General features: G+C 38.2%; 1 protein-coding gene across 1 annotated transcript in view; it reads right to left on the bottom strand.

Moving 5' to 3' along the window:
* Positions 1–15358, bottom strand: part of DSCAM (DS cell adhesion molecule) — a 491025-nt gene that overhangs the window by 38979 nt on the left and 436688 nt on the right. The window contains exons 26-28 of the mRNA XM_068155247.1: positions 14233–14523; positions 8005–8181; positions 1539–1569 (exon numbers count right to left, since the gene is read on the bottom strand). Of these exons, the coding sequence (XP_068011348.1) occupies positions 1539–1569; positions 8005–8181; positions 14233–14523 (499 nt within the window). The remainder of the gene's footprint in view (positions 1–1538; positions 1570–8004; positions 8182–14232; positions 14524–15358) is intronic.

Genomic DNA, 15358 nt, shown 5'->3' with positions numbered 1-15358 from the left:
TTCCTCAAAAGTCTTATTTTAATAGTAACTTGTCTTTGTTCACATTTTTAGAAAAGAAATATAAACAATGACTATTTAATAAAACCAAGATTGTTTGTTAATAAATGAGATGGGAAAAATTGACTTGATGATCATGTATCAATGATGCTGAAAGGAAAAGTAAAGAGAAATGGTGGTAGGAAAGCAGCTCTGAACTAAAAGCTGGGAATGGATCTGACTGCTCTCTGAGTGCATCAGGTGGGAAGGGAAAAAGAAGTTCTTTAATCCAAAGACTGATATCAGTAAAAGGAAAGAAATGGATCAAACATCAACACTTATGTTGGCAGTTTGACGAAGTTTTCTAAGTGTCAGAGGAGTGAGGCTTTGAAATGGCCTTGCAGAAGTGACAAAATGACTAGTGAAGCTAACCAGGTAACCAGTTTTGCAGCAGTTTTATGTGTGGTTGTAACTGAGAATCTTCATCCAGGAGTTTCAGCCATGCTGGGTGTCTTTAGGGAAGAGACTTGTGGCACATGCTAATCTCTCTTGCTTTCTGGGACACCGAAAAATATCAGTGCATAGCTATCTGAAGCTGCTTAAACCTGCAATCTGCTGCCAGCAGGGGTTTCTAACTGGCAGATAGAAAGGTTATGACCTGAACTGCATGACCAGCCTTGTTACATATCAGTGGTACTGTTCCAATGCATTTGCAGACCGATGGCACAGAGCTGAGTTTACACTAAAACCATCTGTCACCCTGTCTTGGGTAAGTGTATTCTTGCAATAGTAGGTGAAGTTTATCAGGAGTGAGGAAGTTCAGAGTACAGTTCATTTAGTAAAATATCTATGGCATTCTCAAATTTTTGCTTGAGAATAAAAAGATTTTCTAGCAAACCAAAACTCATTTGAACTTAAAAATAATCCCTTGGTGATTCTATTTTCAAATATATGCAGCATTTTTAAAGTTCAATATTTTCCCCAGACAAAAGAACACACATCGAAGATAAGAGATTTCCATCTTTGAAAGAATTGTGGTGCCAGAATAGTCATTCTGCTGCAATTCAACCACAGAATTAGATTTCTTGATGCTGAGCTGATAGAACAGAAATGAGAAATGATAAATGGGTTTACCTGCTCTTCTATACCTTTGGGTATAAGCAGCTAGCAATAGTGAATTACATAAACATAACTGTAAGGTTCAGAGATATTTGCAACCAGGCACTTAACTGCCTTCAATCCCTGAAGAGCAATTACTTTTGTATATATTATGAAAATGCTTTTTTCTGAATAGGAAATCTGTCCAAATGGACCTGCATAACTTCTATAATTTACTCTAATACAAGAAATCTCAGGTTTTTACCACTATATTCTCTCACAGATTATCTTTTCCCTCCCATTTCTAATCAACCCATGTCCTAGTTCTTAAACAGGCAGTCAAATGGTGTGCTTTGAAAAACAATTTGGTAATAGGTTTACTTCTCCCTCTATCCTCTAAGAATTTTTACATGTGATGCCATTGTTAACACTGTTCAATTTAAAAACATTGAGTGTATTCTTACCTCATAAGCATTTCAGCCAAACTTTTTGCATCTAGAAGAAAACAGAAGAAATGTCATCACAAATGAAAATCTGGTGGATTATCAGGAAGTACATGCTTTGAATTAGGCATGTGTAAGACCACTCTTGCTTCTCAGGTCGGTGGCAGGAATAAAATGATCTCTGAAAGTCTCCACTTGTGCCCAAAGTGCATTTCAGCCCCAGACAGCCCTGTTTAGTTCCTTAGTATCAACAAATATGCTTAGAGAAGTACAAGCTACCATTGACTTAACTAGAAAAAAACCTACAGAAACTCATCAGAAGCAGGAACTATTTAACAAATAAGGGGATCTCAGTTGCTTCATGCCGCAGTTAGTTAGGGAGCAGGTGAGGAAAAAAGAAAATGCAAAACAACAGAAATGTTGACTTCCACCTCTGGTCAGGACTCAAATACAAGTTGGATGAGCAGTTGCCAACCCACCATTTCCAAACCAAACCTGTTTGCATGGAGGTCTGAGCAAGGTAAGTCTCCAAGGAGTCAACTTGTTTGGCTGTTCTCAATTATTAATGGTTTTCCACTAGCAATAATTCAAAACTACTGCTGGGTCTTTAGAGGACAATCTATAAACAAAAACAAGAGGTGGCTTATTCCCACATGGACTGGCCCTGGGAAATGAGGTGCTGCTGAAGGAAAAATATTCTTCCTGTTGTTTTCATTGGTATCATTATTTGTATGAAATCCTTATGGGCTGTAATTATTCTGGTACTTAGCAGATCAAAAGACACAGCTGAAGGTTAGTTCACCCAGGGTTCTTCAGGTACCCTTCTGTAAAACTTTATCAACACAATAAAATTTCTGTAGTATTGTTCAGCAAATGTTTTGTTTTCCTGCAGTCCGATGCTGAACAAATACATTTAAAAATGCTGACTGCAGAGTCCTTATGTACACCACACAGTAATAAAGCAGCCTTTTGTGCAATCAAGTGAGGCAAATCCAAAACTAACACAATTCCAAATTCTAAGTCTTCAACCAACTCTCCTGTTAAGTGAAATTTTACATTTCTTCTATCTGCTGCTTGCAAATTTACCAGCACCTGCCAAGGCATTTACTGAATCTGCCTTGTTTTCTGCATTTCACCTTTTTCATCCCTTAGTTACCTTTTGGGTTTCCTACACCTACAATTTCCTTGCTTGTGATCCTATTATATGTCCTGTCTTTAAAATTCAGAGGATGCAGGCATGACAAACCACCATCTTAATGCATTGTTCTGGCTTAATTTTTAAAAGGAATGGTCAGAAAGCTCTTTTATTCATAAAGAAACAACAACAATAAAACCCCTTCTATCCACTTACTTTCTATGTTCTGTTTCTCTGACACTGTGCCAGTTTGCCTATCTTATGCTTTGTTCCTCACCTACTACTGAAGATGCTGAAATTCTGTGCATCTGTTTACTCCTTTAGTTTTAACCTTCCCTATCCTTTTCCACCACAAGTCATGGCAGATTATTGGTGGAAGGAAAGTCTCTTCATCCTGAAGTCCCATTTAATCCACATAATGCTCCATTGAGGCTCTCATTTTGTTTGGGATTGCCTTTTGCTGTTAAACATTCTTACATATGGTACTGCGTAATAGACGTCTTTGCCGTTAGTCATAAACCAGACTACCACTGCTGCTGCTCCCAAATGATGTCAGAGAGAGTTTTGCTGCCGACTTTCAAGGGCCCAAATAGTTTAAGCTATACAAAAAAGAAACCCAACAAGAAAAACAAGCAAACAAAAAAGCTCTGATTCCATGCAACATTGTTTTCAGCAAACTTCACAGTGCTTCTTGTTATTCTAGCAGCACTAGGATTATGAAGAAGGTATGCACATATTCACCCTCTACACACAATGTAAGGGTGATTTAATATGCATATAGTGTTTTCATTCAACTAGCAGTGAAGACTATGGATACTTGTTGTGTTTTTGTGCAAGCTATGCACAATTCAGAAAAAGCTGAAGGGACAAAGTTGAAGGTTTCTTGGTCCAATGTTGGTCAGTTTAGTTTTTAGATTTCTTTACCACATTTAAAAGACAAACAATCTCTCTCACATGGTCTCAGATGCTGCTGCACAGGAAATATCTGTGCTCTATGCTGCACCTGGAAAAAATGTTATGTTCTCACCATTAAATGTATGTGGCACATATTCAAGTGCTCATTAACATGTATGCATTCTTGGCCAAAGAGATACAAAGGAGACAGTGCATCTTCAATCAAAAATAACATGAGGCATCATCCAAGATGTTACCTGTCAAAAGCCAACCAAGGAAGTACTGTAGATGAAAAAGTAACTTCGTCAGCAGAATTTAAATGTATTAATTATTCAAGCAGATTGTTACAGTGGTCAGCAGCATTAGTTTGGTTAGTGATGGCTGTACTGGGCACACAGGCTAATATAGGACTAGACCAAAAGAAACAGGTAATGGATCTCATGTATGTATGAAAGCCAAAAAAAAGAAAAAAAAAACCCCACACCCTAAAAGCAGTTGAATACAACATGTCTAAACCATCAGCTACTGAAGAAATGTTAGTTTCACAAACCAATGAGTTTGGACTGCAGATTACAAGGTGTATTTCCTATATTATGCTTTTGACCATCAAATTGAGAATAGTTTATAAAATTACTCAATATCCCTGCCACTGTCTGATCTCCCAACTTTCAAGTGGAGACAACGGGGTTTGGGGGTCCACGAATGGCTGAGTGAAAGGGACAATCTCTCATTCCAGAGAGATTTTATTTTGGGGGTAATTTCAACCCACTACACCAGACAAGCTTTAGTGAAAGACAAACCATTCCTCATCATGGGTTCGACACAGGGCTGAAGGGACAGATGCCAAGCTAGCAATAGCCCTCACTTCCATTTGCTGGAGCAGCAACCTTTAAAATTCTTGACACATTTGTCTTGCCTCCTGGGAAATCTGGGGCTGTGATACAGTTTAAATTGCATGCAGTCACTTCTGAACTGTCAGGCTGTGCTGTTACTTTCTGCTTGGATTAAGGTGAGTTGGATTTAAAACCAAAGGGAACATTATTATGTTAGTATTGGAGCTAGGATAATAGTGAGGAGAAAGAGTGGTAAATCATCAGATGATTATAATACATACTGACCTATTAAAGGCTGCATGAACTTCATCAGTAAATTGGCTTTCTTATAACCTGACCTGTGGAACTACTACACTAGGAAAAAATCAGAGCTTTGCTGAAATCTATGCTTCCTTTCTAAACAGAGAACTCCTGGAGAAATGAATCACACTGGGTGTGACACAGGAGGAAGACAAAGATTTGCCTGCTCCTGTGTGCCAAAATGAGGAGTGAAAAGGCTAGGAATGGAGGGATTGATTTTCCACACATTTTCCCCAAAGAAACTGAAGCCACAAACTCATTGTCTATAAGCACAAATGCTAAAGTTTGCATGCAGAATGTATTGCAAATAACTCTGCAATTTCCATTCATCTTTGTCAAGTTGGTTCAAAGAAAACACATCTCCAGGAGCCACAAAAGCAAGAATTATATCAAGAACCTGCACACGTTTTTTTCAGAAGGTCCCAGTGTTGAAACTATTGCTTCTGAAGCAGACTAGAGGAAAGTTGATGGTGGAATCATGATTTAGGAAAAATGAGTCCTGTGCCCCAAAGAAACCCCAACAGGTGACACACACCAAGTGACAACAACAGGATTTCAATTTCAAAACTAATTCAGATGAAAACTGAATACAACAACTATGAAAGCAAAGATTATTTTTCTTTTAGTGAGATCTGAGAAACTTGCACACAAGATTTTTCTAGGGAACTTAATAAGGAGTTCTCTGGAAGAGCAATACCGATTAGCAGAAAGACCTTCATAACATGAAGAAACCTCCAGAAGTGCAGAAAACATCTATCAAAGGTTCAGTCTTCAGAAAGAATGAAAAAGAGGGGGATAAAAAGTCTGAATTGCTGATGTCTTATCAATCTGATTTTGGCAACGAACAAAATGACCAAAAAAAATTGGAATGAAGCTTGATGGCCAAGCAATGCAGACTTGCAATCTATCAGCCATGTCAAACAAAGCTGATTATTTTTTTTTAATGAGATTGAGATTCACTGAGAATTGATGCCATTGAAAACACTCTCCCTGAGGTTTTAATCATAACTCTCATGATTAAATAACATTAAAATATTATATTTCTCTAGAGCAAACATTTGGTACCTCAAAATATTTTGTTAACACAGTAGCACGATGTAAAAGATCAACACAGCAGTCATTTTTCATGTGTTTTAACACATTCAAAGTACAATTTTAAGCAGAAAATCATTGCTTACTCTTTATTGTCATCATGTACCTTGGGACAGCACACTGGTAAAAGTTTGAAAATGGCACAAGAAATAAATGGTTAAAATACAGTGAAAATGCCAGGTAATTAAGGCATAATAATTGGAATGGATCACCAGGTAGGCTGGCCACAATTCAGCAGTGTATCTCTATTAGTATAAGGTTGTATACCAACAATGCAAGCCATAGCTATAAAATGGAGATGTTACCCAGTTGCACTGTAATCAGGGAATTGTCAGTTGATCTGAATGAATACAATGTCAAATGCAAACTCTTAAAACAAATCAGTCCAAAAAGGTGACTCAGGCAGAAAACCACAAAGGGAGGGTAAAAAGACTGTAACCTCTCTATCTGATGCTGATATGTCTGTTGCTAGAATACTATGCTAAGTTCTATCATACAGAAATGAGGAAAGCTACCTAAAGGTTGCAAAAGGACCAGATAAATGCCTTGAAATTAATGAATAACGGAGAAACTACAGAGAAAGAAATTGAATGAAATTAATCTGTTTCATTTACCAATGAAAACATTAAGAAATTGCTTGGTTATACCCTTGTAAGGAATATCTTCAGAGACTGAAAATATGGAGCAAAAAAGAAATTCAGTCTCTGTATAGAAGACAGAACAGGACCATATGGCTGGGATGTTGAGCTGCAGCTTGACAAATTCAGATAAGAAGTGAGAGGCAATTTTTACAGAAATGGTAGCTAAACACTAATGACATTTATCAAAAGTACTGATGGATTTTTTTCATTGCCTGTGTTGAAGTGAAGATCAGATGTTATTCTAAATTCTTGTATGCTGAGAGGAAATAATTCAGAGAAGTCTTATGCTATGCAAAAGCCATGCTAGCCAGGGATCAGCAGTCTTCCTGAAGGGACTGTACCACAAAAATCTATAAATACTTGTAAATTAACCATGAAAAACTAAATGTGCACAGACATCATTTCCTGAAGCCAAGGAGATCAAAACATCCTGCTCATTACTGGATGTAACTCTGCACTCTTTCTGAAAAGATAAGGTAGCAATTTCTTCACCCTTAATATACCACTTTCTTTTTATGAAAAAAAAAAAACCCACTTCATGGAGGTAAATGACCAAAAAGGTTTTGAATGGGAAAGTTATTATGCAAGTTAAAACATCCAGATGCCCTGATTTCAATAGCTGTGCATGAACCATAAGGCTAGTTGTCCTTTTTTATTTATGAGTTTGCCTATGCCTAAGAGTCCTGTATCTGTGGTTGGGGTTTTGGGGTTGTGCTGTTTTGTTTGCTTGTGATTTTTTTTTAAACACCCAAAATATTGTTACAAAAGACAAAATGAGATCCCAAAGAAAGATGAATAGATGTTAAGGTGAGATGGAATTACATGTGGCTGGCCCTGGGTCTGATATAGAACACAATCATTATTTAAACACAAGTCACTAAACAATTTGGATGGCTCTCAGAAAGTATTAAGACTTCTTTTTGCAGCTGATAAATCACTTCCACTATTTATTCAGTGTTCAGTTTGAAAGTATTTTTCCCAAATAGCTTCAGTGTATGGTCTGCGATTGTGTACTGGTGTGAAAACTTACAGGGCCAAGTACAGAAGTGGTAGACTGCATGGGTTAAAAAACTGGCTGTGGGATATTTACTAGAAGACTGATAAAGCTGAGTGAATTCACAGATGTAAAAAGTTATTCAAATTTGAATAAGGATTAGGGAAAAGTACAGATCAGCAACAATGAAAGGTCAGTGAACAGAGAAGTGTTGCTGTAATAGTTCTGTTTTAATGCATCATAGGGAAAAAGATGTAGCAACAAATCCAGGCTGTTCACAAAGAACAAGCCAAACAACAACAAAACAGGGAAACATATATCAACATAGGAGAAATAGTTTTCTTCTCCACCTCCCCACTCCCCCCCAAAAAATAACAACAATGTATCCATGGGCTATTTTTAGGAAGCTTCCTAACAAATTAAGAAGTACGAGTTTCTACAGAAAACAGGCATGTTTTGATGCCTGGTGTCTGTTACATATTGCAGGAAAATGACACCAACTGGGGACTGAAGTTTTTGTTCACATCCAGCCTTACTTGTTCTTTCACGTTCATGGAATATGCACCTACAGAAATGAGTACCATAGCTCTCATCTTACCTCGCAGCCTCTTCAGTCTCTGCTCCCTCCTCCTCCTGCGCACGATCAGCAGCATCACAAAAAGCAGCAGGACCCCAACCAAGATACAGGAAATGGTCACCAGCATCTTCAGCCCTTCGTTGGTTGCCAGCCCTTCCTCACTTTGCACAACTGACTTAATGAGTGGAGGGATTGTACCTGAAAACAATGTCATGGTATTAGATGCCTATTAATGAATACAAAAGATTGAGTTCACAGAGAATATGGCATGTTATATATTTCAAGTGCCAGCAGAACATTAAGAAGGGTTTGTCAGGTTCGAGGTGGATGCTATGTCTGCCTGTGTCAGCCATGCACATGTAACCAGTCACAGTGGTAACAAGGTACTATCTGCAGAGGCTTACAGATTATAAAAAATGGAGAAGTTCACTCACCATTGACAGAAAACAGTCAAATTATACAGTCAAATATGACAATTAATTTTAAGTCATATTAAAATACTACAAAGCTGTAAGAGGTCTCAGAATTGTTACATGTATGTATTACTCCTTATTATGGCAAAATAGAACTACTTTGACATATTCATACTTTCTGTTTGGACTTCTGGGGGATTTTTTTTGGAGAATAAATCTTTTGAGGAGTGACTGATGGAGCTGGGGCTGTTTAGTTTGAAAAAGAGGAGGCTGAGGGGAAACCTCATTGCTGTCTACAGCTACCTGAAAGGATGTTGTAGAGTGGCTGGCTCTGCTGTCTTCTCATGGGTAATTAATGATAGAACAAGTTACCTCAAGTTACCATTGGGTAGGTTTAGACTGGACATTAGGAACAAAAGTTTTCACAGCAAGAGTGGTCAGGCATTGGAATGTGCTGCCCAGGGAGCTGGTTGAGTCATCAACCCTGGGTGTGTTTAAGGGTTGTTTGCATGTGGTGCCTGGGGATCTGGTTTAGGGGTGAGCCTTGTAATACAGTAGGGTTACCAGTCGGACTTGGTAATCCTGAGGGACTTTTCCAACCTGAATGTTTCTGTGATTCTTTGTAAGGAGTGTATTTGACAAAGTCATTTTGTGCTAGATACATCAGATGACTCCTTTGCACAGAAACATATCACGTCTTCGGAGTGCAGTAGTGATATTGATCTGAAATTCAGATAGCCTAACCTGATGCTAATTTGCTAAAGAGTGTCTGACATTATACTCATCAGTAAAACAGGAGAGTAACACTGGATAGAAACAATCAGATTTGGAGAGTGGAATGAGGTAAATGAATCTACAAACTACTAGCATTGGCAGGCAGCTCACTTTTTCATTTTGGGATATATTTGCATTTTGAATATAGTTGGTTCCTGGTGATATATAATACTTGTTCAATTCTTTTTTACTTCTAAAGGACGTGAGAAGAATGTAACACTGTTTTATTTTTTTGGAAGGCTGTTTAGTCATGGAAGAGTTCTCGCTCATTTCCAGATTACTATTAAGCTGCTGAGTGCAACCACAAATGAGGCTATAAAATGCAGATTTGTTTGAAATGGGTAGAAATGCAGAAGTGTTGTGAACTGTGATGACTTTAGATGGAAGCTATTCAATTTTAACTAGCTACTAAAACATAAATGTGGCTACCTGGCTGCTAAAAGGAAAGGAGGGTGAAATAGCTGCATTGAGTGATACAGTGATAGCTTATTATGTACCATATAGTATCAGAAGAAAAATTAAAAATAAAAGCCATCTGTGATATGAGGTAGCACAATGTGAGTGTCATAATCACAGCAAAAAGGTAGAATTCTAAGTCCTGGGTTTTGTGGGGGTTTTGTTTCTTTCTTTGGTTTTGTTTTGTTTTGTTTCCAGATGAGCTATTTGTGTTGCATATAATGAAAAGAGCAGTTCCCTAAAGGGATGGAGATAAACAGAAAAGCTGCAACCATCCAAACCTATATCAGGTATATCCCCAAATTAATTTTCTTCCAGTTGCATTTTGAATATTCTTCTACTGTTCCCTTGCAGTTCTTCCCCATTATTTTTTTTCTTTTTCTAATTTTCCATTTCTTGGATTAAACACATAGCAGGTTTATTTTTTTTTTCATCTTGTCTTAACTGAGATGCAGTTTTTGCACTACTCTAAAGGCAAAGAAAATGATTAGATGAAGAAATGGAAAGAGTTTCAAGTTCCTGAAGGTAATACTAACAACTGTCTCTACATACTCCTAAACCTTTCTAAATAGTAAAGGGCCAAATTTTGCTCTGATTTGAAGTCACACAGACCATTGCCTGAGGGGTGTTGCACTCAAGAGTACCTAAAACTGTCTTGCACTTCTTAATACTTTGCTGAAAATCAAATTAAGAGTGGCCTTAATTTCAGTTAAGCCTTAAGTATTTAGGTAAGTGATTATTGTTTCCCATAAGTCTTTACAGTAATTCCCGTGTATAAGGCTACATACAGGCACTACAAACTTGGTTAAAAAAAAACCCATGTTGCAAGTTCATCTATCCTTAACATTATCCATTTGTGGATACACTAATAAGAAATCATGGTATCCAATGAGAAAACCCCATTACAACATTTGCTGTCATTCTATGTGTTGTCTAAGAATGGAATGGTCAAAGCTTTTCTCAGGACAAACTACCAGGATATTTTGGAGGCTGTTTTTTTTTCTTTCCCCCTCCCCTTGTCAATTCACACATCAGCCTTTGTTAGCCTGCTTCACTATTGTTTCCTAGAAGTTGTAATTTAAAAGTCCCTGACACCATTTTCCCCTATGTTGCAGCTCTTCCAGCATCTCCCATTGCGCCTTACGGCGTTAAAACTACCAAGTGTTTTACCGTGTCCTAACTGCTCTTCACGGTAGCAAGCCCCCTGGTGGGCTAGAATCAATTAGCATAGTTTAGAGTAGCTACCAAGCTGCTCTGATTTAATGTCAGGGCTACTGAGTAGCTGCTTTCTGAGTCGAGAAGCTCCCTTGCAGTGCTACGCATTACAGCTGCACATTGCTAAAAATATCTCCTTAAGTACTGAGCACAAATGTTCTGAAAAACAAGGGGCAGGAAGGTCATAAAATCTGTAAGCTGAAAATGGTTAGCTGAAATGTCTATGGGCAGAAAGCAAGAAGTTGCACGTAGATCTATAATTAACCTTTTGACCCAGTTTGCCATGAAGAGATTTAATGTAAAGAAGACTCAGCCATAGTATTTCTCAGCAGCTCTATCACAGATAACGACCAGCTACTGCAGTCTAAACAAAATAACTGAAAGACCACATAACTCAAGGATTTCTAAAAAGTTTACAAGGGGTTTATCTTAAGATTGCTAAAGCTGTTCTTAGCATTTGGTATCTTAGAACTTTCATACATGTATTATCTAATCTTCAAAGTATTATCCTTGTAACTGGTTTATTCTAAGGGCAGCTGTGACCCCCAGAAGTTGGAAGGCACTAATCTCACATCACAAGAAAAACCAATCACAGAGGTAGGGTTAGTAGTCAAAAGTGGAGCTGGCCAAGAAGTTTCTAACTGCATGCTTTCTATAAATGAAAAATTCACTCTCCTGAAAGCAAAGATTTCCCTTGAAGTATTGATAGAAACTGTTTATTTCTAATTATTTGCCAACTCTGAAACACCTCAAGCTTGTCCTGCTATGTTTAACATGGAACAAATTAATGGGGTGCTGGGACAACCTTTGCTTTAGAAGTAGTGACATAATTTTATGAAATGTCTTACATGGGAATAAATTAACTTAATTTGATAATTACATTGATAATTAAATTAATAATAATAATACCATTAATAATCAGTTCATCATTTTAGGTCTGCATCAAGGCTGACAAATTCAGAAAATGTGAAATCTGAAATCTTCTTTTCCCTCCATGTTTTCTCTCTTAACATTTTCATCAGTATTTGAGATTATGCTGCCTCTCTGGGGTCCAATATGGTCCTGGCAAAGCACGCTTGACAAAAAACCCCAAACCGTCAATATTGTAAATGCAGTTTTGTAGCTGACCAGAAGCAGTGGCTTTGGTAATTTGACACTACAAATATTTTTATTGTTTCATTTTCTCCTGTTTAAAGATGTCATAAAGCAACGCTCAAAAATCAAATGTTGTGTGGGTCACACCACGTGAAAGCAAGCATCATCACCAATCCAAAAAGTGGAGACTGGCAACATTTTAAGTTAGTTTACTTGTAAGGATACATTTGATTCCAACGCTGTTAGTGGGAATGTAAGGCTCTGGACCTGCATTTCATAAAATCTTATTTTTCAGTATGGCTTAACACTGTTTTTTCCCCAATGATATATGTAATAGGTAATAATAAGTAACAACAACTTTAGATGCTAAAAAAACAATCTGTGAAAGTTGGATGCTGCCTGTAGAAAGATACTGGAAAGAAAAGGGTATAGGAGAGGTAAGAAATTAACTGATAATACTTGAAACGCTTATTACAAATAACTGCTCAGTGAAACAGGTCCTAAAGTCTACCTTTCGAGACCCGGTAGCATCTGTATAGTAACTACTTGGATCTTGGTTTCCTCTAGGACTCTAAAGTGCTGAAGAAAAATCTTTATCCTATTTTTTAATACTCTCAGAAATTACATGAGACTGTGTGGCAGCTTACTAAAACTGTATTTTCAGAGAAAAATAGCATGAGGGGATGTGCTATTCCCAAAAGGGTGAGATATGGAGGCATGTGTCATTAATTATTGTCAAGAACTGAGGAGTACATAGCACAATGACTGGGATAGCACTAGAGGATGCTTGAGATGCTGAGATCTGAATCCTGCCTGTTTCATACCCCACACTTCTGACTGGGAATAGTCCCTCTTGCTTGCTCTTCCCTGAGTCACGCATGAATTTTGTCCTGGCAAGTGCTCGTTTGCATGAGACAAAGCTGTGGCAGAGAATTGCATTACAAACAGAGTTAACAACAATTAGCAATTTGGAGCTGTCACTGGACACCTATCAGCTCTTGTTTGAACTTTTTCACTAGTCATTTTATACAGGATGTCTCCAGAAAAGCTCTGGCAATTTGCATGAGAGCAATTAAGAGAAGAGGAGACTGAGAGGTGACCTCATCAATGTTTATAAATGTGTAAAGGGTTTGTCCCAAGAGGATGGAGCCAGGCTCTTCTTGGCAATGCCCAATGACAGAACAAGGGGCAATGGATGGAAGGTGAGGCACAGGAAGTTTCATGTAAATATGAGGAAAAAAAAATTCACTGTGAGGGTGACATAGAACTGGAACAGCTGTCCAGGCAAGTTGTGGAGTCTCCCCCTCTGGAGATATTCAAAACTCATCTGGATGTGTTCCTGTGTAATCTGGTGTAGGTGATCCTGCTCTGGCAGGGAGGCTGGATATTTCAAGGTCCCTTCCAGCCCCTGAAATTCTGTGATTCAAGAAATTGCTGTCTGGAGCCATCTGTGTATGGCCTTTTATCCAGAAATACAACCATTTCCCACTACAGAGGCAGCAGAAGCACACATATACCACCATCATTTTCAATAAATATGCCAGGTTATGTGCTGGCATGACTAACAAACTGGAATGTCTGCTCTTGCCCTCATGTTCTGGCTTTTGCAGGATGGCCAGTAACTCCTGCCAGAAGGGCAGGATATAGCAATTCCTTCATCCCTTGTGCCTTGCTGCTGGGCATGACAAAGCCATCTGTCATGGGCATTAGTTTCACTCTACCCTGTCTGTAAATAGGGATAATAGTATTGCCATTGCTTTACCCTTGGAGTATGATGCTGTCTGGGGCTTTCCTGGAAGACAAGCTAGTTAGCTGCTCCGTTGCATCACATAATGGGTTTTGGGCATTGTCACAAGGACATTGCATGGAATAGCAATGAGGCCAGTAACTGCTACAAATGACTGCAAGAACCAATTCTACGTAAGACAAAAATTTCATGGAAGAGATGCATGAAATATTAGCTAGTGCTTCTGTGACCACTGGAACTAATGACACCTAGTGTCCTCTGGTTATGTGTGTTATGGCTGATTGGCTTTGGTGCTGGAGCTTTTCCCTCAGTGAGGATAAACAAATAATTCCTCTCTTCCACCTCACGTCCTACTGTCATGAAATCAGTAGGTATTTTATGTCTTTGAGACTGTTACCCCTTTGTCACCATGGCTAGCATTTTCAAAAAGGGTTTTATGGGGAAAAAACCAAACAACACCAATAAAACCCCCAACCTCCAAGCAAAACAATCATACTAGAAACTGGAGTACAAACAGTATCTCAGATGTAAATAAATGGAGGTACTTACTGCCATCATAATTGAGTGTTGCAAATTTGGCTTGTTTCTCTGCACAGCCAGCACTGTTGCACACTCTCATTTGCAGTTCGTACCAGGTTGCCTCCTGGAGGTCATACAGTATGTAGGACTTTGACAGGGATGTTCGCTGCGCAGTTGTCCAGACTGTTGTCCCAAATGGCCTGTACTCCAGGGTGAAGGAGGTGATGGGGCAGCCACCATCATTCCAGCCTATCAGGTTCAGCTTCACTCTTGTGGTGTTGATGCTTGCAAAGAGTTCTTGTTCCTTTGAAAATTGTGGCTCTAGAAGCAATGATGCATTTCAAGTGAAATGCTTAGTAATTACAAATATAGGACTCTCAAAAATATAAAATTAAGAGAGTAATTTCTAGGACAATCTCAACTTCACCTTAAACTCTCTCCCTTCTTAAATGCTTTTTTTTCATACATTGTGCTAGACTCACAAAAGGAAACTTTCAAATCCATGTGGGAAAAAAATTATCCCTACCTCTCTGTATGGACCTAGCCTGCCCATTTGCATGGATTGGCATGAATAAACTCATAAATCTAGTGCAGACACTTTGTATCAGCAAATGATCCTTCTCACTGCTCTGCAAAAAAACTGAAGGGTTCAGAATACTGTAGAAGACAAATAGATGTGAATATTGCCCACTGGTGCATTAGTCTCCTTTTGAAGTGGAATTAGCCACAAATTTTTTGAGAGTATATAGGCTTTCATTCGTGGAAAATGACAATTTTGAAAAGCTTGCAGGTAGAATTCAACATTTAAAAATATTACTATGCTGACACTGCACACAATATATTTGAAAATAGTATGCACTTTGAATTTGAAAATTACCTATGGCGAGCTATTTTATTCTACATAATATAGCACAGCTTATCCATTCGGGATCTTATTGCCGTTCTTGTGCTTTGACGAGATGTGCCAAAATGTACTTTCTTTTCTAAACTTTACAGGAGTCTAAGAGAAACTGCAGATTCCTGCCATGTGTTGCAAACTATTTCATTTGCCTGTGGTAATAGATTTTGATAGAGATGTTTCTGAAGCACTCACATGAATGAAAATTACCTAAGCTTTCTAAAACACACAGTACCTGGTTCAGTCTGAAAATGTAAC

Source organism: Melanerpes formicivorus, unplaced genomic scaffold, assembly GCF_026170545.1.
Source record: "Melanerpes formicivorus ecotype bairdi unplaced genomic scaffold, bMelFor1.0.p_v2 SCAF_30, whole genome shotgun sequence".
NCBI classification, from domain to species: Eukaryota; Metazoa; Chordata; class Aves; order Piciformes; family Picidae; genus Melanerpes; species Melanerpes formicivorus.
This window is presented reverse-complemented; position numbering and strand designations above follow the sequence as displayed.